This window comes from Hypomesus nipponensis, chromosome 21 (genome assembly GCF_054491055.1).
Source record: "Hypomesus nipponensis isolate SF chromosome 21, ASM5449105v1, whole genome shotgun sequence".
Lineage (NCBI taxonomy): Eukaryota > Metazoa > Chordata > Actinopteri > Osmeriformes > Osmeridae > Hypomesus > Hypomesus nipponensis.
In genome coordinates, this window is record NC_140381.1 from 91140 (window position 1) to 117687 (window position 26548).

At 43.1% G+C, this 26548-nt stretch overlaps 3 protein-coding genes across 3 annotated transcripts; all 3 read left to right on the forward strand.

Moving 5' to 3' along the window:
* Window positions 1-38: 38 nt before the first annotated feature.
* Window positions 39-3811, forward strand: percc1 (proline and glutamate rich with coiled coil 1). Its single transcript, XM_084685010.1, has 2 exons — window positions 39-2523; window positions 2699-3811. Exon 2 carries the CDS (start codon window positions 2714-2716, stop codon window positions 3521-3523), a length of 810 nt encoding a protein of 269 aa, XP_084541136.1. The 5' UTR covers window positions 39-2523; window positions 2699-2713; the 3' UTR covers window positions 3524-3811.
* Window positions 3812-4115: 304 nt separating this feature from the next.
* On the forward strand, window positions 4116-16573 carry pdia2 (protein disulfide isomerase family A, member 2). The gene is made up of 11 exons (XM_084685009.1): window positions 4116-4416; window positions 5621-5824; window positions 9662-9795; window positions 13212-13349; window positions 13464-13580; window positions 13759-13884; window positions 14062-14253; window positions 15236-15356; window positions 15578-15759; window positions 16198-16350; window positions 16444-16573. Exons 1-11 carry the CDS (start codon window positions 4116-4118, stop codon window positions 16513-16515), a joined length of 1740 nt encoding a protein of 579 aa, XP_084541135.1. The 3' UTR covers window positions 16516-16573.
* A 3009-nt stretch (window positions 16574-19582) lies between these two features.
* LOC146237179 (protein disulfide-isomerase) lies at window positions 19583-24601 on the forward strand. The gene is made up of 11 exons (XM_084685011.1): window positions 19583-19799; window positions 20092-20292; window positions 20432-20565; window positions 21523-21663; window positions 21808-21915; window positions 22973-23098; window positions 23258-23455; window positions 23582-23702; window positions 23961-24142; window positions 24240-24329; window positions 24459-24601. Exons 1-11 carry the CDS (start codon window positions 19583-19585, stop codon window positions 24522-24524), a joined length of 1584 nt encoding a protein of 527 aa, XP_084541137.1. The 3' UTR covers window positions 24525-24601.
* The last annotated feature ends 1947 nt before the right edge of the window (window positions 24602-26548 follow it).

The window sequence follows — 26548 nt, forward strand, 5'->3', positions numbered from 1 at the left end:
TGCCACCGAGTTTACCCGGGCAGCGATCTGTTGCCCAAGGTGACCTGTTAGCAAAGTATTGACAGAAGGAAAAGCAGATTGCCATCTGTTATGTAGTCAGTTAGGATATTCGACGTCACAGTATTGTGATTTGCGCCGTGATAACAAAGCAAAGTTGAGAACTTTGCTAAGTTTAATAACAAAGCATGTGCGCATGCCAATTTAGTTCGTTTGTGAGTGTGCCTGTGCGTGTGTTCATCATCTGTGTAACCTCGCTCACCTGGCCTTTACACTCCACTGTGACTATGCTACAGGCTGGACTCACTCCACTGTGGCTATGCTACAGGCTGAACTCCCTTATTGATTTTAGGAGTAAAGATCAATAGTAGCAATATGTCAACTTTCAAGATCCAGGCCATAAATTACACAGCCTGTTAGGTACACAAGCACCCAGACACACAAGCATGCAGACGCACACACAGGTACCTAGGTAACAAAGATTTCTCTCCTCTTCAAGTTTGACCTCAACTAACTTCTCTTTGGCTTAACCAAAGGACACCAAAATCAGTACTTAGAAGTTCATTACTTATGATTCCTGGGATTGCATGCTTCCTCTGCATGTTGTATTTGAGATCCTGTTCTACTACTGACTCAAAAGAGACTGAGACCACAAAATAGTTTGATGTTACCTTGTTACTGCTGCACTGTACTGATGTTGTAGCTGAGATATTGTTGTGGTTGTCTGTTTAGATGTTGTTGGAGCTGAAATGTTGAAGCTGGGATGTTGTTGGAGCTGAGATGTTGTTGGAGCTGAGATGTTGTAGCTGAGATGATGTAGCTGAGATTATGTTGTGGTCAATCTATCAACCTTTATTTATAAAGCACATTTAACACAATACAAATTGATCCAAAGTGCTGTACATAGAACATAGCAAAACGGCGCTATAAAACAATTAAAAGTTTCCAAAAGCTAAATAATAAAAATATGTTTTTAGAGTAGATTTAAAAATATCCAATGAAGGAACAGACCTCACATGATAAGGGAAAGCATTCCAAAGCTTTGGCCCTGCCACAGAAAAAGCCCGATCACCCTTTAATTTGTAGCGACATCGTGACACATTGAAAAGCAAGTGTTTTGAGGATCTGAGTGCCCTAGCAGGACAGTATGGCAAAATGAGATCACAAATATACCTTGGTGCACAGCCAGACAACGCCTTATAAATACATTTTAAGTATCTTAAAATCAATTCTAAACTTAATGGGAAGCCAGTAAAGGGATGCCAAAACACGAGAAATATGATCCCTCTTTCTAGACACAGTCAAAAGTTTTGCAGCAGCATTTTGAACTATTTGTAATCGAGATAGTGTAGAATGAGGAAGACCACAATAAAGACATGGTTGAGATGTTGTGGTTGAGATGAGGCGTCAGACTATCAAAATACTCTTCTGATCATTGATGTTCTGCTGTTATTAAAGTTGTCTGGTAAACTAATCAAATGTAGAGCAGAGTAACGGCAGTCTGGCTGGCTAGGGTTAGTAGAGTCTCTAAGGGTTAGGGTTAGCGTGTGGCTGTATTGGGACCTGATAGGCCTGATCCGGTTTAAAAAGCTTCGTACTCCAGAAGTCAAAATACTGTGTGATCAAATTTCACACCCTTTTAACTTCATAAACTGTGTGTGTGCACTTGTGTGTGTGCAGCAGCAGTGTGTGTGCACAAGAGTGTGTGTGTGTAAGAGATAGAGCAGTGTGTGTGTGTGAGAGAAAGTGCAACGCCACTTCACTGTCCCCTGGCAGAGCGTCCATTAGCCCGCCCCCCCCTCTCTGGTTGCCAAGCGATAGAGCAAACGATGGGTGTTTGACCAATCCTACAATCCTACTCTCAAATATTTGTCTGGGAAACAGCATCTTTCTGGCCTATAAATACTGAGACACTGAAGCCCTCATACACACCCCAGCTCGGAACCCATAATCATCTTTAAGGACCAACATCCAGTCTTGTCCCAAGGGATAGGCTTTGCTCCGGGGAACCACCTCACTCCAGCGGACCACCTCGCTCCAGAGGACCACCCCGCTCCAGAGAAACTCTCTCGATAAGACCACCTTTCACCTCGCTCCGGAGGACCACCTTCACCTCGCTCCGGAGGACCACCTTCACCTCGCTACAGAGGACCACCTTCACTTCGCTCCAGAGGACCACCTTCACCTCGCTCCGGAGGACCACCTTCACCTCGCTCCAGAGGACCACCTTCACCTCGCTCCGGAGGACCACCTTCACCTCGCTCCAGAGGACCACCTTCACCTCGCTCCAGAGGACCACCTTCACCTCCCTCCAGAGGACCACCTTCACTTCGCTCCAGAGGACCACCTTCACCTCGCTCCAGAGGACCACCTTCACCTCGCTCCAGAGGACCACCTTCACTTCGCTCCAGAGGACCACCTTCACCTCGGCCAGAGGACCACCTTCACCTCACTCCAGAGGACCACCTTCACCTCACTCCAGAGGACCACCTTCACCTCCCTCCAGAGGACCACCTTCACCAACATGTAGGAGTTTTTTCTTTAAAATAAATAAAATAGTGATTTATTTGTATTAGTTTTCCATCCCATTATTTTTTGTTGCCTGTTCATTTATGTTGTATTTTAAAATGTGAATTAATTTATCTCTGATCACATACTAAGGCTTACCTTGTTTTGATTGATGCTTTAATTCGCCCCTCAGATTTGATTGGCCAGGATGGCTACAGGTGTCATCAGGAACTTCCTGGTTCCAGGTCCTCCCACCTGCTATCTACCCATGATCCTTCAGCACTCTCTTCCACACAGGAAGGTGGAAGAGAGTGGGGAAGAGGAGGAGAAAGAGGAGGTGAGGGGGGAGAGAGGGGGAGAGAGGGAGGAAGAAGAGGAGGAATATGAAGACTCTGAAGTTCTGGAGGAAGAGGAGGAGTTTCTGGAGGAAGCTGTCTGTTTCCCTGCCCCCTGTCCCTCCGACATGACCAGTCAGCTCTTGCGCTTTGCTGACATCATCAGTTTGGATGTGCAGCGTTACTTTGGCCGATGCCCTGACGACCCAGAGGCTTGTGACATCTACACCGACCGCATATCCACAGCAACCAGTGGCCGTCTCCGTTACTATGATGACCTGGTCAGAATGGCCCGGAGCGGAAACCCAGATGACCCAGAGTCAGTCTCTGTTGCCAGCGGCAACCTGGGGCCCTTGGCTGAGTTGTTCGACCACTGCTGGGGGCGTTGTCAGGATCGGGGTCGACCAATGAACAAGAGACACCTCCCCTTAAGCTTTTGGACAGAGCCAATCCCTGGCCCCGTACTGAGCATGAGCAGTAGCACCCAAAACTTCAGCTCACACCACACACACACACAGGACAATACACAAGCACTGGATACACACACACACAACAGACACACACAGGACAATACACAGCCACTAGACACACACACACACACCACACACCCACAGGAAAATACACACCCTGATTTCAGTGATCTTCTAGCACATTGGGATCCAAACCCTGACCTCACACACTGACCTCACACACACATTTACACACACACAATCTGACCTCTCACCACATACACACACAATCTGACCTCTCACATACATACACACACAATCTGACCTCACACATACATACACACACACACACATAATCTGACCTCTCATACACACTGATGTCACACAAACACACACAGACACACTGACCTCTTACACATTGTGGTGTCTATAACTGCCCATATTAACTCTATTCTATATGATAATATATATCAAATTCTACTGACTATATTCTAACATTGTTTTAACCAATGATCTATTGATTTTGGGAGAAATAAATATGATCTAAATGTCTCTCTGTCTCTGGTTTAAAACTAACATGCTATTTGTGTGTATGTGTGTGTGTGTGTGGAGGGGTGCGGTTGGGGGGGTCTGTGAGGAGGTGTGTGTGGGGGGGTTACGTGTTCTAATATGTTACTGGAAAATGAATGACTTTGTCTGATTGGTCCCCAGATTCAGGATTTAGGTTGTGATTGGCTGGGAGAGAGCACCAGTAAGATATGAACACACACACCATGCACACATACACACCTGCAATGTGGAGCTGAGTCAGTCTGAGGAAGCTAGCATGGCAACACACACCGTCTCAAACACTGTTCTACTGGGCTTGCTGGTGCTTGGACTCTGGAACACCAGAGTCTGGTCTCAGCAACCAGAACCAGGACCAGAACTAGGACCAGAACAAGAACCAGAACCAAGAACAGAACCAGGAACAGAACCAGGACCAGAACCAGGACCAGAACCTGGACCAGTGGAGGAGAAGAAGGAGAAGACCACAGAGATTGAGGAGGAGAAAGATGTGTTGGTTCTACATGTGAAGAACTTTGCTCGAGCGCTCAGTGAAAACAGCTTCCTGCTGGTTGAGTTCTGTGAGTAGAATGTTCAACTTGGAAGGTCTAGAATGTTCCCTTCATTCTATAATGTTAGACCATACAACACGTCATCACTATGCAGAGTGTGGAAAATGTGTGTGCATGGTGTGTGTGTGTGCATGGTGTGTGTGTGTGCATGGTGTGTGTGTGTGCATGGTGTGTGTGTGTGCATGGTGTGCGTGTGTGTGAGACCTCCCCAGGTGCTGTGAATACCAGTTCTCCCATGACTGAAGTCAGGGAGAGTCAGTTGGGGGAGGAATAGAGGGGGGAGGGAGAGAGAAAGATTGAGACAGAGGGAGGGAGTGAAGACAAGAGGGGGAGGAGGGGAGAGACAGTTAGTGCAACTGTCATTCTGTTATCAGAAGTAAATTTGTATGTTGGGATAACTGTGGTGAGTGTGTGTATATACAGTATGTGTGTGTTATGTGCATGTGTGTCAAATTGTATGTGTACGTACAGTATACTGTATCCATATATGTCCTGAACATACACATGTACTATACAGTGTGCATGTGTATACGTGTCTACATCTGTATTTGTGTATATGTGTGTATATATGAGGAAAAATAAATGTTAATTCATCTTACAAAGTGACACACGCACACCCAGGAAGTGGCGACACCAGAACAAACACACACACACATGTTCAGGCATCAGGCTTGGTGCCACACATGTTACATAGCTCTGTTGTATTGGACAACCATGGACAGCGACATTTGTGGTGCATTATCAAGAGATTTATTTATTAGATTTGAACCTCACTGCAAAAGAAAGCAAAAAACTTAGCAAGGGTAACACTAAAGCAGCTAATAATTGTTAATTCAACTTCGCCATGTAATGTTGTCCTGCAAGAAAGACAAGTTCATTCATGGCTAGCTATAAACCAAGCGAGAAGTTAACTTTGTAATAGAGTATTTTATTTATCACAGACTCAATGTCTGTCACTAAAGTACGTGTTCCAGGGTTTGCCGGCCAGACCCGCAGTACTTGAACACGTACTTTATTGACGATCAAGTACTGCCTCGAGTACCTTATTGCTCAAATATACCCAATACATATGTGTATACACATGTTTATTGAAGTTAAGAAATATGTATGTATGCAAATATATGTGTGTATATTTGTGTATATACATATATATTTGGATATGTGTATATCTGTGTCTATATATATGTATAAATATGTGTGTATATATGTGTAGACGCTCCGTGGTGTGGACACTGCCGGCAGCTGGAGCCTGTTTATTCTGAAGCGGCAGGGCTGCTGAAGGCGGAGTCAGGTGTCCGATTTGCTAAGGTGGATGCCACAGAAGAGGAGGAGCTGGGGGCGGAGTTTCACATCAGCAGCTTTCCCATGCTGAAGCTGTTCACTTACGGGGACCGACACAACCCTATCACCTACACTGGTACTACACCCTAACCCTATCACCTACACCGGTACTACACCCTAACCCTATCACCTACACCGGTACTACACCCTAACCCTATCACCTACACCGGTACTACATCCTAACCTTATCACCTACACCGGTACTACACCCTAACCCCATCACCTACACCGGTACTACACCCTAACCCCATCACCTACACCGGTACTACACCCTAACCCCATCACCTACACCGGTACTACATCCTAACCCTATCACCTACACCGGTACTACACCCTAACCCTATCAGCTACACCGGTACTACACCCTAACCCTATCACCTACACCGGTACTACACCCTAACACTATCACCTACACCGGTGCTACACCCTAACCCCATCACCTACACCGGTACTACATCCTAACCCTATCCCCTACACCGGTACTACACCCTAACCCTAACCCTATCACCTACACCGGTACTACATCCTAACCCCATCACCTACACCGGTACTACATCCTAACCCTATCACCTACACCGGTACTACACCCTAACCCCATCACCTACACCGGTACTACATCCTAACCCCATCACCTACACCGGTACTACACCCTAACCCCATCACCTACACCGGTACTACATCCTAACCCTATCACCTACACCGGTACTACACCCTAACCCTAACCCTATCACCTACACCGGTACTACATCCTAACCCCATCACCTACACCGGTACTACACCCTAACCCCATCACCTACACCGGTACTACACCCTAACCCCATCACCTACACCGGTACTACATCCTAACCCTATCACCTACACCCTTACTACACCCTAACCCCATCACCTACACTGGTACTACACCCTAACCCCATCAGCTACACCGGTACTACATCCTAACCCTATCACCTACACCCTTACTACACCCTAACCCCATCACCTACACTGGTACTACACCCTAACCCTATCACCTACACTGGTACTACACCCTAACCCCATCACCTACACCGGTACTACACCCTAACCCTATCACCTACACCGGTACTATATCCTAACCCCATCACCTACACTGGTACTACACCCTAACCCCATCACCTACACCGGTACTACATCCTAACCCCATCACCTACACCCTTACTACACCCTAACCCCATCACCTACACCGGTACTACATCCTAACCCCATCACCTACACCCTTACTACACCCTAACCCCATCACCTACACTGGTACTACACCCTAACCCTATCACCTACACTGGTACTACACCCTAACCCCATCACCTACACCGGTACTACATCCTAACCCCATCACCTACACCGGTACTATATCCTAACCCCATCAGCTACACCGGTGCTACACCCTAACCCCATCACCTACACCGGTACTACATCCTAACCCCATCAGCTACACCCTAACCCCATCACCTACACCGGTACTACATCCTAACCCCATCAGCTACACCGGTGCTACACCCTAACCCCATCACCTACACCGGTACTACATCCTAACCCCATCAGCTACACCCTAACCCCATCACCTACACCGGTACTACATCCTAACCCCATCAGCTACACCGGTGCTACACCCTAAACCCATCAAATCAAATCAAATGTATTTGTATAGCCCTTTTTACACGCAAGCATGTCACAGAGGGCTTCACATACGCCCATAGAACTGCCCCTCAACCAACCTAAACCCTCAAGGAAGACAAGGAAAAACTCCCAGAAAAACTCCCAACGGGAGAAAAAATTGAAGAAACCTTGGGAGGAGCAATTCAGAGGGGGATCCTCTCCTCCAGAGACGGTTGGTGAGAGAGAGGAGCAGAACACAAGCTAAACACAGTCATACATCCATTGTTCGGCTTTGTAGACTTTGGATAGGACCTGGAAACTCGCTGTTGGCCGTCATGGAGACTGGTTTCCGGTTGACGACCTGGTCCAGCGTTGGTAGACCGACGACCAGGCAGGTCCTGACAGCTCAGACCCCCCACACCACAAGGGATGTGTGGGGGGGACAGAGAGGAGAACAGGGATTAGAGAATGCCAGGAGCAGCTAACAGTTACAGTCGTAATAGAATGAGATCCCCACCGGTCAAGTGTGGACTAGTGCAGCAATTTAACAAAGCTAAGAGGGTATTTGATGCAGCCCCACACATCAAGAGAGCGACAGCCCCCCTTGGTTGGAACATGAAATCTGTTCCGGGGGAAACAACTCTAAAATAGGTTATATTTATACGAATAAAAGCATCAGCATGAAAACAACCAGTCCCCTGTTGTCTCCAACTAGTAAACTATAACATCAACAATATACAGCAACGGAACTATTACAGTAACAATATACAATAACAGGTTTACTTTATTTGTAACATCTAAATAGGCAGTGTGAACATAAGCTAAAATTACAATTTAAAAGTTAAATGTGATACACTAATCTAGTTTTAAATGTTGAAACAGTATCAGCCTCCTTAATTGAGACAGGTAATTTGTTCCAGGGAAGTGGTGCTCTATATGAGAACGCCCTACCTCCAGCATTTTTTTTCTTAATTTTGGGTATTACAAGATAGCCGGCATCTTGAGATCTTAGAGTCCTTGCGGGGCAATAGGGTGCAAGGAGACTGGAGAGGTACAGTGGTGCCAATCCATGTAGAGATTTGTATGTTAGTAGTAAAACTTTGAAATCAGCTCTGGCTTGGATAGGGAGCCAGTGTAAAGAGATAAGAGTAGAGGTTATATGATCAAACTTTCTTGTTTTAGTCATTAGTCTGGCAGCAGCATTTTGTACCCGCTGTAAATTTTTCAAGTAGGTAATTGGGAGGCCAGAGAACAACACATTGCAGTAGTCCAATCGGGACGTAACAAAAGCATGTATTAGTTTTTCAGCATCATCCTTTGAGAGGAATTTTCGTATTTTGGCAATATTACGTGGATGGAAAAATGCAGTTCTGGTGATTTGTTTAATATGGTACTCAAACGAAAGGTCTGGGTCCAATGTGACTCCTAATTTTTTTACCAGCTGGCTTTGAGATACTTTGACGCAATCTAAGTTTAAGGTCAGATTGGATAAATTATTTCTGTATTTTTTAGGGCCGAAAATTTGAACCTCGGTTTTATCCGAATTAAGAAGAAGGAAATTTGCTGTCATCCAAGTTCTCAACCCGGAAACACATTTTTCCATAGCATGTGGAAATTCTCCAGGCTTTATGGACATGTATAGCTGAATATCATCTGCATAACAGTGAAAATTCTAATTATGTTTCCTAAAGGCAACATATAGAGTGAAAATAACAGAGGGCCTAGAACTGAACCCTGTGGTACTCCGTATTTTACAGTAGTGCTCCTGGATGAGCAACCATCATAGTGGACATATTGTGATCTATCAGATAGATACGATCTAAACCACTGAAGTGAAATACCAGAAATCCCAACATAGTTCTCCATACGCTCCAGAAGAATCTCATGATCCAAAGTGTCAAATGCTGCACTTAGGTCTAGCAGAACCAGAACCCATCAGCTACAATGGTGCTACACCCTCACCCCTTCACCTCCACCGGTTCCACACCATAAACCCATCAGTTATGAATCAGAAGGTTGCCGGTTCAAATCCCGGCCGTGCAAAATGACGTGTTCCCTACTTGCCTCAGGGGAATGTCCTTGTACTTACTGTAAGTCGCTCTGGATAAGAGCGTCTGCTAAATGACTAAATGTGTGGTGTGTGTGTATGTATGTATGTATGTATCTGTGCGGTGTGTGTGTGTGTGTGTGTGTGTGTGGGTGTGTGTGTATGATGTATCTGTGTGGTGTGTGTGTGTGGGTGTGGGGGTGTGTGTATGTGTGTATGTATCTGTGCGGTGTGTGTGTGGGTGGGTGTTTGAAGGTAAGAGGACAGTAACAGGTCTACTACAGTGGTTGAGGCGTCGGTCTGGTCCAGGAGCAGCTGTTCTGGAATCTGTCCAAGCAGCTGATGACATCATCACTGCTCACAATATCACTGTGGTCGGCTTCTTCACAGTAGGGAACCATCTATCTGTCTGCGTGCCTGTCTCTCTCTCTCTGTCTGTCTGTCTGTCTGTCAGCCCGTCCATCCATCCATCCATCCATCTATCCATCTATTTATCTTTATTATACAATATAGTAGTATAATAAAAACAGTACATCTATCCATCTATCTATCTTTATTATACAATATAGTAGTATAATAAAAACACTACATCTATCCATCTATCTATCTTTATTATACAGTATAGTAGTATAATAAAAACACTACATCTATCCATCTATTTATCTTTATTATACAGTATAGTAGTATAATAAAAACAGTACATCTATACATCTATCTATCTTTATTATACAATATAGTAGTATAATAAAAACAGTACATCTATACATCTATCTATCTTTATTATACAATATAGTAGTATAATAAAACACTACATCTATCCATCTATCTATCTTTATTATACAGTATAGTAGTATAATAAAAACACTACATCTATCCATCTATCTATCTTTATTATACAATATAGTAGTATAATAAAAACACTACATCTATCCATCTATCTATCTTTATTATACAGTATAGTAGTATAATAAAAACACTACATCTATCCATCTATCTATCTTTATTATACAATATAGTAGTATAATAAAAACACTACATCTATCCATCTATCTATCTTTATTATACAGTATAGTAGTATAATAAAAACACTACATCTATCCATCTATCTATCTTTATTATACAGTATAGTAGTATAATAAAAACAGTACATCTATACATCTATCTATCTTTATTATACAGTATAGTAGTATAATAAAAACACTACATCTATCCATCTATTTATCTTTATTATACAGTATAGTAGTATAATAAAAACAGTACATCTATACATCTATCTATCTTTATTATACAGTATAGTAGTATAATAAAAACACTACATCTATACATCTATCTATCTTTATTATACAGTATAGTAGTATAATAAAAACACTACATCTATACATCTATCTATCTTTATTATACAGTATAGTAGTATAATAAAAACACTACATCTATACATCTATCTATCTTTATTATACAGTATAGTAGTATAATAAAAACACTACATCTATACATCTATCTATCTTTATTATACAGTATAGTAGTATAATAAAAACACTACATCTATCCATCTATCTATCTTTATTATACAGTATAGTAGTATAATAAAAACACTACATCTATCCATCTATCTATCTTTATTATACAGTATAGTAGTATAATAAAAACACTACATCTATCCATCTATCTATCTTTATTATACAGTATAGTAGTATAATAAAAACACTACATCTATCCATCTATCTATCTTTATTATACAGTATAGTAGTATAATAAAAACACTACATCTATCCATCTATCTATCTTTATTATACAGTATAGTAGTATAATAAAAACACTACATCTATACATCTATCTATCTTTATTATACAGTATAGTAGTATAATAAAAACACTACATCTATACATCTATCTATCTTTATTATACAGTATAGTAGTATAATAAAAACAGTACATCTATACATCTATCTATCTTTATTATACAGTATAGTAGTATAATAAAAACACTACATCTATACATCTATCTATCTTTATTATACAGTATAGTAGTATAATAAAAACAGTACATCTATACATCTATCTATCTTTATTATACAGTATAGTAGTATAATAAAAACACTACATCTATACATCTATCTATCTTTATTATACAGTATAGTAGTATAATAAAAACACTACATCTATCCATCTATCTATCTTTATTATACAGTATAGTAGTATAATAAAAACAGTACATCTATACATCTATCTATCTTTATTATACAGTATAGTAGTATAATAAAAACACTACATCTATCCATCTATTTATCTTTATTATACAGTATAGTAGTATAATAAAAACAGTACATCTATACATCTATCTATCTTTATTATACAGTATAGTAGTATAATAAAAACAGTACATCTATACATCTATCTATCTTTATTATACAGTATAGTAGTATAATAAAAACACTACATCTATACATCTATCTATCTTTATTATACAGTATAGTAGTATAATAAAAACACTACATCTATACATCTATCTATCTTTATTATACAGTATAGTAGTATAATAAAAACACTACATCTATACATCTATCTATCTTTATTATACAGTATAGTAGTATAATAAAAACACTACATCTATACATCTATCTATCTTTATTATACAGTATAGTAGTATAATAAAAACACTACATCTATCCATCTATCTATCTTTATTATACAGTATAGTAGTATAATAAAAACACTACATCTATCCATCTATCTATCTTTATTATACAGTATAGTAGTATAATAAAAACACTACATCTATCCATCTATCTATCTTTATTATACAGTATAGTAGTATAATAAAAACACTACATCTATCCATCTATCTATCTTTATTATACAGTATAGTAGTATAATAAAAACAGTACATCTATACATCTATCTATCTTTATTATACAGTATAGTAGTATAATAAAAACACTACATCTATACATCTATCTATCTTTATTATACAGTATAGTAGTATAATAAAAACAGTACATCTATACATCTATCTATCTTTATTATACAGTATAGTAGTATAATAAAAACACTACATCTATACATCTATCTATCTTTATTATACAGTATAGTAGTATAATAAAAACACTACATCTATACATCTATCTATCTTTATTATACAGTATAGTAGTATAATAAAAACACTACATCTATACATCTATCTATCTTTATTATACAGTATAGTAGTATAATAAAAACACTACATCTATCCATCTATCTATCTTTATTATACAGTATAGTAGTATAATAAAAACACTACATCTATCCATCTATCTATCTTTATTATACAGTATAGTAGTATAATAAAAACACTACATCTATCCATCTATCTATCTTTATTATACAGTATAGTAGTATAATAAAAACAGTACATCTATCCATCTATCTATCTTTATTATACAGTATAGTAGTATAATAAAAACACTACATCTATACATCTATCTATCTTTATTATACAGTATAGTAGTATAATAAAAACAGTACATCTATACATCTATCTATCTTTATTATACAGTATAGTAGTATAATAAAAACACTACATCTATACATCTATCTATCTTTATTATACAGTATAGTAGTATAATAAAAACACTACATCTATACATCTATCTATCTTTATTATACAGTATAGTAGTATAATAAAAACAGTACATCTATACATCTATCTATCTTTATTATACAGTATAGTAGTATAATAAAAACACTACATCTATACATCTATCTATCTTTATTATACAGTATAGTAGTATAATAAAAACAGTACATCTATACATCTATCTATCCCTCAGAGTTTGGAGAGTGTGGAGGCAAAGCTGTTTTCCGAAGTTGTCATGGAGATTGTTGACATGGAGTTTGCTGTGACAACCAGCCCAGAGGTGTTCCACAAATATAGAGTGGAGGGGAGAGGTCTAGTGCTGTTCAAGAAGGTGCACACACACATCACACAAACACACCCCACAAACACACACCACACAAACACACACCACACCACACATACATACATACGTACATACACACATACATGATGTGTGTGTGTGCAGTTTGACGAGGGCAGGGCTGACCTTATGCTGTCCGATGAAGATATCCTGGACAAGGAGCAGCTAACCTCCTTCATCCACAACAACAGCCTGCAGCTTGTCACAGAGTTCAGCGAACAGGTATAACACTCATTTACACACACACACATTCACACACTCATGCACATGCACACAAACACACACACTCGCACACAAACACATACACACACTCACATACACACCCATGGACAGCATATGTCTGCATGCACACATACATCTGTTTTGTATAACAGTGCATTGTGGTGTGTGTGGTGTGTAGAATGCAGACAAGATTTTTGGCTCTAAGGTCCACACTCACTGTCTGCTGTTCGTGAACTCCAGTGTGCAGAGTCACACAGCTCTGCTGGAGGACTACCGGAGGGTGGCTAAGGTGTACAGGGGACAGGTACACTCGGGTAGTACTACTGGCATACAACTATATACTACTAGAATACAACATGAATACTATTATAATGCTACCACTACTAAAATACTACAAAGTACTACAATAGACTAAGGGGTCTGATACAATAATGTGGGCAGGGCCAGGATCCACTAACAGGTCTGTCCATTTGACCACCAGGTGTTGTTCATCTTGATTGATGTGTCGGCTGGCCTATCACACGTGCTGAAGTACTTTGGGCTGACAGAAGGCGATGCCCCAACCATACGCATCATCAACACAGACACCGTGAAGAAGTATGCGCTGGGCGGGGCTATCACGACACAGTCTCTGACGGAGTTCTGCCAGGGTGTTCTGGATGGAACCATCAAGGTAACCTAGCAACGCGTGACTTTGTTGTCATTAATGGTTGCGTTGTGATTGTGTTGCGATTGTGTTGTGATTGTGTTGTGGTTGTGTTGTAATTGTGTTGAGGTTGTATTGTTTTTGGATCAAATATTTATATTTATGTTCAAGTTTTCAACACAAAAACAAAACACACACTACATAATACACCCCCATGGCGACCGTCCCTCCCTCACCCTTCCCTTCACAATTCAGACATATATTTCGATGTCAGGTTGCATATAAAGAAAAAAAAAAAAAAAAGTTAAGTGCAAAATGATCGGAAATAAAACTTCCATGACAATTATAGTAACAATAAAAATAGTAATAATAATATTCTTCAAAAAAAGTACTTAGTTTTGTATATATTTCAGACCATGTTGCTATCATCGTTTCGCAGGCGCCTTGCATTCTGGCAACAGAAATGTCAGAAACTGTTATGTTAACAAATGTGTTCAGCCATTGTAATCGAGTCAGTGTATGTGGTGGTAGCCAGCGTTGAGCTAGGCTCTCTTTAGCAGCAGTCAACCCAGATAATGCTATTCTTTTTTCTGATTTTGGAAATTGAAAAATATTCAACTGACTTGAATTGTGTGTGTTGAGGTTGTGGTTGTGTTGTGGTTGTGTTGCAGTTGTGTTGCTGTTGTGTTGCGGTTGTGTTGTGGTTGTGTTGTGGTTGTGTTGTGTTTTGGTTGTGATTGTGTCATGGTTGTGTTGCAGTTGTGTTGCGGTTGTGTTAAGGTTGTTTTGTGTTTTGGTTGTGATTGTGTCATGGTTGTGTTGCAGTTGTGTTGTGGTTGTGTTGCGGGTGTTTTGAGGTTGTTTTGTGATTGTGTCATGGTTGTGTTGTGGTTGCAGCCCCACCTGCTCAGCCAGGAGCTCCCAGAGGGCTGGGACCAGGGCTCTGTCTCTACTTTGGTTAGAATTAGGGTTGTGTTGAGGTTGTGTCATGGTTGTGTTGTGGTTGCAGCCCCACCTGCTCAGCCAGGAGCTCCCAAAGGACTGGGACCAGGGCCCCGTCTCTACTCTGGTCGCTAACAACTTTGAGGCTGTGGCCTTTGACCCCAACAAAAACGTATTTGTGGAGTTCTGTAAGTTAGACATGTCCACACACACGTACACACACACACATGCATACTAACCATGCACATATCTCAGAGGTTAACTTGGTACCATGTGTGTGTGACCATGTGTGTATGGTGTGTGTGTGCATGGTATTTGTATGGTGTGTGTGTGTATGGTGTGTGTGTGTGTGTATGGTGTGTGTGTGTGTGGTGTGTGTATGGTGTGTGTGGTGTGTGTGTGTGCGCAGATGCTCCGTGGTGTGGACATTGCAAGGAGTTAGCCCCAGTGTGGGAGAAGCTTGGAGAGATGTATGCTGAGCGTGATGACATCATCATAGCTAAGATGGACAATACAGCCAATGAGGTGGAGTCTCTGTCTGTGTCTGGATACCCCACACTGAGATACTATCCTGCTGGAGAGGAGAGGAAGGTACACACACACACACACACACTGAGATACTATCCTGCTGGAGAGGAGAGGAAGGTACACACACACACACACACACTGAGATACTATCCTGCTGGAGAGCAGAGGAAGGTACACACACACACACACACTGAGATACTATCCTGCTGGAGAGCAGAGGAAGGTACACACACACACACACACACTGAGATACTATCCTGCTGGAGAGCAGAGGAAGGTACACACACACACTGAGATACTATCCTACTGGAGAGCAGAGGAAGGTACACACACACACACACACACTGAGATACTATCCTACTGGAGAGCAGAGGAAGGTACACACACACACACACACACACACACACACACACACACACACACTGAGATACTATCCTACTGGAGAGCAGAGGAAGGTACACACACACACACACACACCTATCCCGTGTGTCCTGTGTGTAGGTGGTAGAATACACTGGCAGTAGAGACCTGGAGACTCTCTCCAAGTTCCTGGACAATGGAGGAACTCTGCCTGAGGAGACAGAGGAGGAGGAGAAGGAGGAGGAGGGGGGGGAGGATGAGGAAGAGGAGGAAAGGAAGGAGGAGGAGGTAAGAATTCCATATCTTGAATGGAATTCAATTCGATTCCATATCTAGAGCCCCAGTACAACCAATCCTCTCCCAACTCACTCCCCTCAACCAATCCACTCTCTCCTTCTGCAGGTCACTGATGACTCATCACAGCCTCCTGCCAATGAAACGTCCAAAGATGAGCTGTGATGTCACGGAGGACAACACAGGCTTCCATGATTTCCTAATAAAATGTTTTGGTTCCAAAGTTCAGACTACGACATAATTTCTGAAATATTGATACGGGTTTTTGAGATGAGCCGAGCCTGATGCAGTGTGATACAGGCTGGTAGCAGAGCCAAGCCTGATGCAGTGTGATACAGGCTGGTAGCAGAGCCAAGCCTGATGCAGTGTGATACAGGCTGGTAGCAGAGCCAAGCCTGATGCAGTGTGATACAGGCTGGTAGCAGAGCCAAGCCTGATGCAGTGTGATACAGGCTGGTAGCAGAGCCAAGCCTGATGCAGTGTGATACAGGCTGGTAGCAGAGCCAAGCCTGATGCAGTGTGATACAGGCTGGTAGCAGAGCCAAGCCTGATGCAGTGTGATACAGGCTGGTAGCAGAGCCAAGCCTGATGCAGTGTCGTACAGGCTGGTAGCAGAGCCAAGCCTGATGCAGTGTGGTACAGGCTGGTAGCAGAGCCAAGCCTGATGCAGTGTGGTACAGGCTGGTAGCAGAGCCGAGCCTAATGCTGATGGAGGCTGGTAGCAGAGCCGAGCCTAATGCTGATGGAGGCTGGTAGCAGAGCCGGGCCTGGGGTCCGGGGAAGACGAGACTGTGATTAAGGGATGTAAATAATGGAGATGGAGGTAATGTGGATGGTGCATGCATAGTTACCGGGCATGGATGGATGGTGGGAGGAATGGGAGCGAGGGAGGGTGGGCAGGAGGGACGGAGAGAGAGGTTCCTTATCCAGAGCAAAACAGGTTCAGTCTTTGACACAACAATGAGGAAATATATTGCAGTTATTTTAGCAAACACTCTTATCCAGAGCAACTTACAGTAAGTACAGGGACATTCCCCACAAGACAAGTAGGGTGAAGTGCCTTGCCCAAGGACACAACGTCATTTTGCACAGCCAGAAATCGAACCAACAACCTTCTGATTAATAGCCCGACTCCTTAACCGCTCAGCCATCTGACCCCATCAGATGAAACTCTGCACCTCACACAGGTAGGACCCTCTCTGTACACACGCACTCACTCTCTAACACACACTGACTCACTCACACACACTCATTCTCTAACACACATACACACTCTCACATTCACACACACTCACTCTCTAACACACACACACTCTCACACACACTGTAGGAGCCAATTGAGTTATTTTAAGAATATGACTTGACACTCCAGTTTGTGTGACTATATTATTTGTAATTATTTAATATGCCTTGAATTAGTCTGAAATAGTAATTGTTTCTGAGTGTGTGCCTCCTATAGGTCAGACAATCACTGGCATCAGGATAAAGGTGTGACAGGCCAAGGAGAGGGGAGGGTTCCGGCCTGCGCATAGCATCATTGACCGTGATCAGGAAGCGTGACCAGGGAAACGTGCAGAGCCTTGAATTTATAACTAAACAATGCTTTAATGCTTTACTTTACTTTTGATGGAGCTTGCGAAAATAAATGGAATCAAGTTCACTAAATCCACGTCTCCTGGACTCTATGTAGATCACACGTCAAGATACATCACCGGAACTCCAAGAAGTGGTCAAACAAATTAGCAAAGTTTTAGCCATTACACACACACTCACACTCAATCACTCACACACACACACACACACACACTCACACACACACACTCACACACTCACACACTCGCTCACAGACCACTTCACTGAGTTTTAGCACCATCTAGTGACCAAACGGAAGATCTGGTCATGAGATAAGATGAGGTCAAGATAACGCTTCATAAATCCCCAAGTTGGAACATTTAGGTCTTACAGCAACAGAGAGAAAGACAGACTGTATCTTTATCTACCTTATATGGCTAATAAGTAATGAAAGCAAGACTGTGTGTGGTAAGTAAAGTGAACCGCCTCACCCACCTCTACATCTACACCAGGAAGTGACATCACTGCCATGCCCACTTGCACATCCACACCAGGAAGTGATATCACTGCTATCTGTTGTTTACTGTTGTTGTTGTTGTTATTGTCAGCAGGATTTTTTCTGCTGTGAATTTGTAAATAAAGATGATTACATTTGACTGACCCTGTTTGTTTGTGTTGAACACAGCATGTTGTTCTGTTACTGAAGGACTGAAATTTGTCTTGTCGATTCCAACATCTAATTATGGTATTCAATGACACAAGTCTGTGTTCTAGAAAGAGTGGTCTGGAGTCGCAGAGGTCTGATATTATCAGCTTTAATGCAGCAGTTGGAAATCAACAAGTTCAGAGCTCTGGGGCTGTCTACGTTTCTCTACCTGCAACAGAGTTTGGGTTGGTTCACGAAGTCCAACTGGCTATCTGTCCCTGCCCCAGCATATAGTATACAGTGTAGTAAGATAAAAAGATGAAAAGAGGCTTGCACTTTCTCATGCATCAGGGAGTTGTTCTTGCCAACGCATCCCACCTGCTTGGGTGCTGTCTCAGCACGGTTTCAAGGTTGCTTCTGGAATGGAGAGATTAAGACACAAAATACAGCCTGTTCCCCAGACCCTGTGTGAGACACAATTCTTAAGCCCAAGCAAACTTCTAAGTTCATAAGATATAACTTTAATAAGCCCAATATATCATTTTTATAGACACAATATATTCTTTAAGACATGCATCCTTTATAGAGTCGTACGGACATTGTTCCTGTTGCTATATTCACTAGTGCACAGTGCCCGTGATGCCACAATTATTAATAACTGAAATTATAGATAGTGCCGTGCCCGTGATGCAGCTAGTGATTACAGTTCTAGAATTGTACTGTAATGTATTATACATTCTTTATTACCCAGCATGCACCTGGGCTGTTCTGTTACCCAGCATGAACCTGGTGAGACTGGAGAATTAGTGGAACAATAGAGGGTCAGTGTTGGATATAGCCGAACCCTACACCTGAGATAACGGCCTGTTAATAAACTACAGAGATAACACACTCACACACACCTCCATACACACACCTCACACACACACACACACACACTTCACACACACACCTCCATACACACTTTCCCAGTTTCCTCTCCTCTGTGGAGGTCAGTGTCAGACTGAGTTCAACATGAAGGTGCTGCTGCTGTTCTTGCTGTTGGGGAAGACGATCTGTGTGTGTGTGTCTGTCTCCTCCGACACACACTCCAACACACACTCCGACACAAACTCCGACACACACTCGGAGAGGACGGGGGGCTCCGTTGGGGAGGACGGGGTTCTACAGTTGAACAGAGGAAACTTCAAACAAGCTCTGAAACACCACAAACAGCTGCTGGTGCACTTTTGTAAGTAGTCACACCCTCACACACTCACACACACTCACACACAAACACACACACACTCTCACACAAGCACTGTGTGTATGGTGTGTGTATGGTGTGTGTGTATGGTGTGTGTGTGGTGTGTGTGTGGTGTGTGTGTGGTGTGTGTGTGGTGCATGTGTGGTGCGTGTGTGGTGTGTGTGTGGTGTGTGTGTATGGTGTGTGTATGGTGTGTGTGTGGTGTGTGTGTGGTGTGTGTGGTGTGTGTGTATGGTGTGTGTGTGGTGTGTGTGTGGTGTGTGTGTGGTGTGTGTAGTCGCTCCTCTGTCAGGGGAAGGCCAGCGGGTGGCAGTAGAGTTCCGAGCCGCAGCACTGCAGCTGCAGAGGTCAGAGGTCAAGCTAGGTGTGGTCGATGTCTCCAAGGAGAAGGAGCTGGCTCGTGAACTCAACGCCACAGCCCCACCCTCACTCAGGCTCTACCAATCAGGAGACAGAGACAAAGTCACACCCTGCCCAGGTACACACACACATGCACACACACACCAACATGGAGACCACATACACACACATTTACACACCACTCACACACACATCCCACACAATCAGTCATGTAACCTCTCTCATGCACCCATTTCTCCTGTGATGTGATTGTTCAGGACTGCAGACTGCTGCCTCCATTGTGACATGGCTAAAGAGGAGGGCGGGGCCTTCAGCTGACCTCATCACTGATCTTAGCCAATCAGATCGTCTAACAGATTTGGAGGGGCTTGTGGTCCTGGGACTGTTCAAGGTGATTGGCCGCTTGATTCTTATCGTCTTCAAAATCACTTCATGAATGGAGAAATGAATGCTGTGGCATGGACCTTCTGTGTGTGGTGTGTATGGTGTGGTGATAGTGTGTGTGTGGGAGTAGGGGAGTCGGATAGTTGAGCAGTTAGGGAATCGGGCTAGTAATCAGAAGGTTGCCGTTTCGATTCCTGGCCGTGCAAAATGATGTGTCCTTAGGCAAGGCACTCCACCCTACTTGCCTCGGGGGGATGTCCCTGTACTTACTGTAAGTGGCTCTGGATAAGAGCATCTGCTAAATGACTAAATGTAAATGTGTGGCGTATATGGTGTGGTTATGATGTGGTTATGGTGTGTGTGTGGTGTTGATGGTGTGTGTGTGGTGTGTATGTATGTGGTGATAGTGCGTAGGTTGTGGTTATAGTGTGTGTGTGGCGTGTATGGTGTGGTTGTGATGTATGTTTGGTGTTTATGGTGATGGTGTGTGTGTGGCATGTATGGTGTGGTTATGATGTGTGTGTGGTGTGTATGGTGTGGTTATTCTGTGTGTGTGTGGTGTGTATAGTGTGTGGTTATGGTGGGCTTTTGTGCAGGTGTTAATGTGTGTGCTGTGTGCAGGATCTCCAGCAGGGGGCACTGCCGGTGTTAATGTGTGTGCTGTGTCCAGGATCTCCAGCAGGGGGCAGTGCCGGTGTTAATGTGTGTGCTGTGTGCAGGATCTCCAGCAGGGGGCAGTGTCGGTGTTAATGTGTGTGCTGTGTGCAGGATCTCCAGCAGGGGGCAGTGCAGGTGTTAATGTGTGTGCTGTGTGCAGGATCTCCAGCAGGGGGCAGTGTCGGTGTTAATGTGTGTGCTGTGTCCAGGATCTCCAGCAGGGGGCAGTGCAGGTGTTAATGTGTGTGCTGTGTGCAGGATCTCCAGCAGGGGGCAGTGCAGGTGTTAATGTGTGTGCTGTGTGCAGGATCTCCAGCAGGGGGCAGTGCAGGTGTTCTACGCTGCAGCAATAGACTTGCCAGACCTGCTCTTCTACGTCAGCAGCTCTCAGAGCTTCTACAGGAAGTACAACATCATCAACCAGGAAGCGGTGCTGCTGTTGAAACAGGTCTGTCACACAACTAGGTCACATGATTCATTATACAAGTAGAAATATAATGGCTCCAACCTCAAAATCAGATTGACTGATTGACTGCGTGTGTGTATGTATGCGTACGTGTGTGTGATGTGTGTGGTGTGCGTGTGTGTGTAGTCTGAGTTGCAGCAGGTGTATGACATGAGCAGTCAGACATCTAAAGAGGAGCTGATTCTCTTCATCACTGTTCACCAGATGGACCTGGTCACTGAGTACACTGGACAGGTACACACACACTCAGACCAGACAGGTACACACACACACTCACACACTCACACACTCAGACCAGACAGGTACACACACTCAGACCAGACAGGTACACACACACACTCACACACTCACACCAGACAGTTACACACACTCAGACCAGACAGGTAGTGCAGCCAGAATATTATTTACATTTTAGTCATTTAGCAGACGCTCTTATCCAGAGCAACTTACAGTAAGTACAGGGACAAGTAGGGTGAAGTGCCTTGTCCAAGGACACAACGTAATTTGGCTCATCCGGGAATCGAACTGGCAACCTTCTGATTACTAGCCCGATTCCCTCACCGCTCAGCCACCTCACTCCCTCATACACTCTCTATTTGGAGGGATCTCATCTTAAAATTATAAATACATACAATATTATGTAAAAAAAAAGGCATTTAGTTAAACTATATCAAACATCAAATCCCAATACACAAACAACAATCGGTATGACAACAAGTGGTAAAACATCATTCTACTGCTTACCCACTAATGATCACATTTTTGGTTGATTATCAACCAATGTTTTGAGATTTATTTTAAAGCAGTTGAACAAGGTTGATTCTCTAATGTTCTGTGGGACACAGTTCCCTTCCCGGGCTGACCTGACTGAGAAAACCCACTGTCCAAATACACTTATACACTTGACACCACTTATACCTCTTGCTCCCCCTCGAGTAGCACTGGTTGCTGCTGTTCTAAACTTGACTAGGCTTCATAGTGGTGGGGGGGCCAAGTTAAAGAGCATCTGCTAAATGATTAAATGTAAATGTAAACCGGATTTTGAACACCAAACAGCAGTTCTTAAATGTGATCAGGTTGTCCCAACTTAAAAGTCTGTACTCATGGAGGACTGAACAGTGATGGTGTGATTTACACTTACATGTATTCATTTAGCAGGCGCTTTTATCCAAAGCGACTTCCAAGAGAGAGCTTAACAAAGTGCATAGGTCACTGATAATAACAACAAGATAACCCTAACCTAACTAAACCGAACCACTCACACAATCTCACAGGCTGATGTTCCCTCCAGACTGCAGCTCAGATCCTGTCCTCTCCGGTTCTAAGCCACGCCCTCCTGTTTGTCAACAAGAGCTCCGACGACTTCTTCCATCTCCAGGCGGCCTTCAGTGCCGCTGCTGCCCCCTTCAGGGGGAAGGTAGGTACTGCACTCACACACCTAAACCTCCAAACTAACCCTAATAACCGGAACTAACCCTAATCTAGCCCCGTTCATTTTCACTTCTGTACCACCTCACAAACTACAGAAGCACGAACCCTAACACTATATTTGTCTGAACCATATGTGTGTGTGTAGCTGCTGTTCGTGCTGGTGGATGTGGACGAGCCCAGGAATGGCAGGATGTTGGAGTACTTCCGTGTTCGAGACGTGGAGGCTCCCCTGCTGCGATTGGTCAACCTGACAGACCATGTGACCTACCAGCTCCCCTCTGACACGCTGGACACGCCCACCATCACACACTTCTGCCAGTCATACCTGGAGGGCAAGGCCAAGGTACACACAGACACACACACAAATACACACACACACAACTACACTCACAAGCAAGTAACATGTGTGTATGTGGTGTGTGTACATGTGTGTCTGCATGTGGTGTGTGTGTTTATGGTGTGTGTGTAGCCCCGCCTGCAGAGCGAGCCAGCTCCAGCTGACTGGGACCAGCGTCTGGTGAAGGAGCTGGTGGGCTCTAACCTGGAGAGAGTTGCCTTCAACCCAGACAAGACTGTCTTCATCCTGTTCTGTGGGGACACACACTCTTACTCTTACACACATACACACATACACAAAGACACTTATACACACACTCTCACAGACACACAAACACACACACTATTACACGCATACACAAACACACTTACACCCACACACTCTTACTCACACAGACACTGACACTCTTACATAAACACACACACTCTTACATACACACATGCACACACACTGTTACCACACACACACTCACATACATACACATACATACTCATCATGCTCTCTGTTGCAGATCTGCCCTACAGCCAGAGGAGTCGCTCTCTTTTCCAGTTGTGGGAGGAGCTTGGTACGGCCTTCCTGTCCAGAGACGATGTGGTCATCGCCCGCATCGACACGTCATCCAATGACATTAATCTGTCTCTGCAGGAGCCAAGCCCCACCCTGATCCTCTTCCCCGCCCTTCACGCAGAGAGGGTCGGTCACACCGTCTGTGTGTGTGTGTGTGAGAGAGAGGATGTGTATGTATGTGAGTGTGTGTGTGTGAGAGGTAACAGTAGGTGTATTTTTCCAGGTGGTGATCTACAGAGGAAAGAGGACTCTGAAGGAGCTCAGGGGCTTTCTGGAGAGAGAGATGGAGAAAGCCAGGAGAGACAGAATCAAGGTTGGAACTCTGAACCAGCAGCTTTCATGGACACAGGCCACATTACGTGTATTAGATGTATTTGACTCTAATGCACAATGTGTGTGTGCGTGTGCGTGCATGTGTCTGTGTACGTGTGTTTGTGTCCAGGAAGAACAGGAGAGGAAGCAATACATTGAAGCACAGAAGGCAGCAGAGATCAAGGAAGAACTTTAGTATGGATGTTTAGCATGCAGTATGGTAGTGTATTGCATGGTATGGTTAGGTTTAGTAGATATTAAACCCTGTTTCAAAGCGTCCATCTCATTGTCTCATTGTCTCCTTTAAGAGACATCACACTTTGTTTGATCATTTTTTGTAAGTAAATCTCAAGTCTGTTGGTCATTACTGTTATTTATATGTGTAGTTTGACAAGAGCAGACCAGTCTAGACCAGAACATACCAGACCAGTCTAGTCCAGACCAGACCAGACCAGACCAGACCAGACCAGACCATACCAGACCAGACCAGACCAGACCATACTAGTTAAGACCAGACCAGTGGACACCAGATTAGAACCAGGATGAAGCACTGAGGGTTCTAGAATGTCTGCAAATCAGAACTGTTATGATTTTATGTTCTACATTTTGACCCAGATGGCTGTCCCCTTAAATCCAAATTAACTTGATACCAGGGGTATATACACACACACGCCCTGTCCTACACACATACATTTATTTAAAGATCTGTTTAATCACAAATGTTCTTTTAAAGGGGTCATTGCTTGCAAAATTGGTCATTGATCTGATTTTACCTGGTCATAGTTGAATAAAGACAGTTCAGTGGGTAAAATGGACATACAGGGAACCTCAAAGTCCATTGACACCTCTTTCCTATCTAAATATCACAACTTGAAACTGCAACTGTAAAACGATCGGTTTCGAAAAAGCTGAATTTGTGACGTCACAAATGTAGCATCATCTTTGTCACGCCCAACATTTACATACAGACCAGCCCTCTGGTGTTCTGGCCCAGGATCTCAGACACTAGTTTAGCTGCGCGCTGCTCTGTGTACTTCCACGGGAAATACAAAGGAGAAAGTTTGGAAGTTTTTAAAGGATATTGAAAATAGACCATCGTATCAGCAGTGTATGCAATGCAGTGTATCAGGCTGTACAGGAAACGCTGACACTTTCCAGAGTGCTATTGCTGAAAAGAGGTGCTGTTCCGACCTTGTGTTCATCACAACCGCAAGCTGTAGCATGATGTTGTCACTAACAGTTATTAACAATGCTAACGTATCTGCCTGTATCTAGCATCAGTAGAATGTGTGATGATTTAGTTTATTGGCATTATGGCTAACATTATTTCATGTTCCTGACTGTGCTTACTTCAAATAAATAACCTGTGTTGTCATGTAAATCTACAATTCAAGATGCATGTTTGTCCAGATCTATTTTTCAGCAAGATAGCTAAAGCTAAGTGAAGCTGAATTGAATCACGATAGTTTGTTTGCTAAGCTGTAGTGCTAACGTTACCCAACTAAGTCTATCCTGTTTGCTTCGACAACAGAAGTGGTAACAACTAGCGTAATAATTTCAAATGATATCTAGTCAATCTGTGGAAAACCGTGTTGTGTTGACACAATAGATCTATTTGTACGTTTTTGTTTCAAGTCTCCACCTTCGGTGTTTCAGTGAGTGCTGTTGGCCGTGTTGCGTCTTTGCTCTGCAGCTTCAGTTGTTGTAAACCAACCAATCAGCGCGCAGCTCATCTATTTATTAATGAGCATACCATAAAACGAGAAAACCTAGCGTTTTTTCCTGGGACAATTTCACAGGAAGCATCAGGGGGCATAGAACAGCACCCGGGCCATTTTCAGCCCAACCAATGTTACATACCCTATTCGGAGACCTTAAGGAACAGTGTGAAATACCCAAAAAAAACAATCAATGACCCCTTTAAACACTCATTAATTTCAAAACTACTGTTTCTCACTTATCTACAAATACCTCAATTGTAAAGTGTTGTTTTATTGGTTAAGGTTACATATAGTTATGTTAGGGTTATGTAACGTTTAGCCGTATCTGCACTAGCCTGACGTTGTCATACTCATAATTCTAGTCAGAATATGAGTCTGATAACTCTCCGTTGGGCTGTGAGTATGGGGCATGTTTCAACTGAACTCGTAAAACAAATGCCTCTTCGCTCAATTGGATAGACCTACAACCAATCATAGCAACGTAATATGTTGTTTGTTG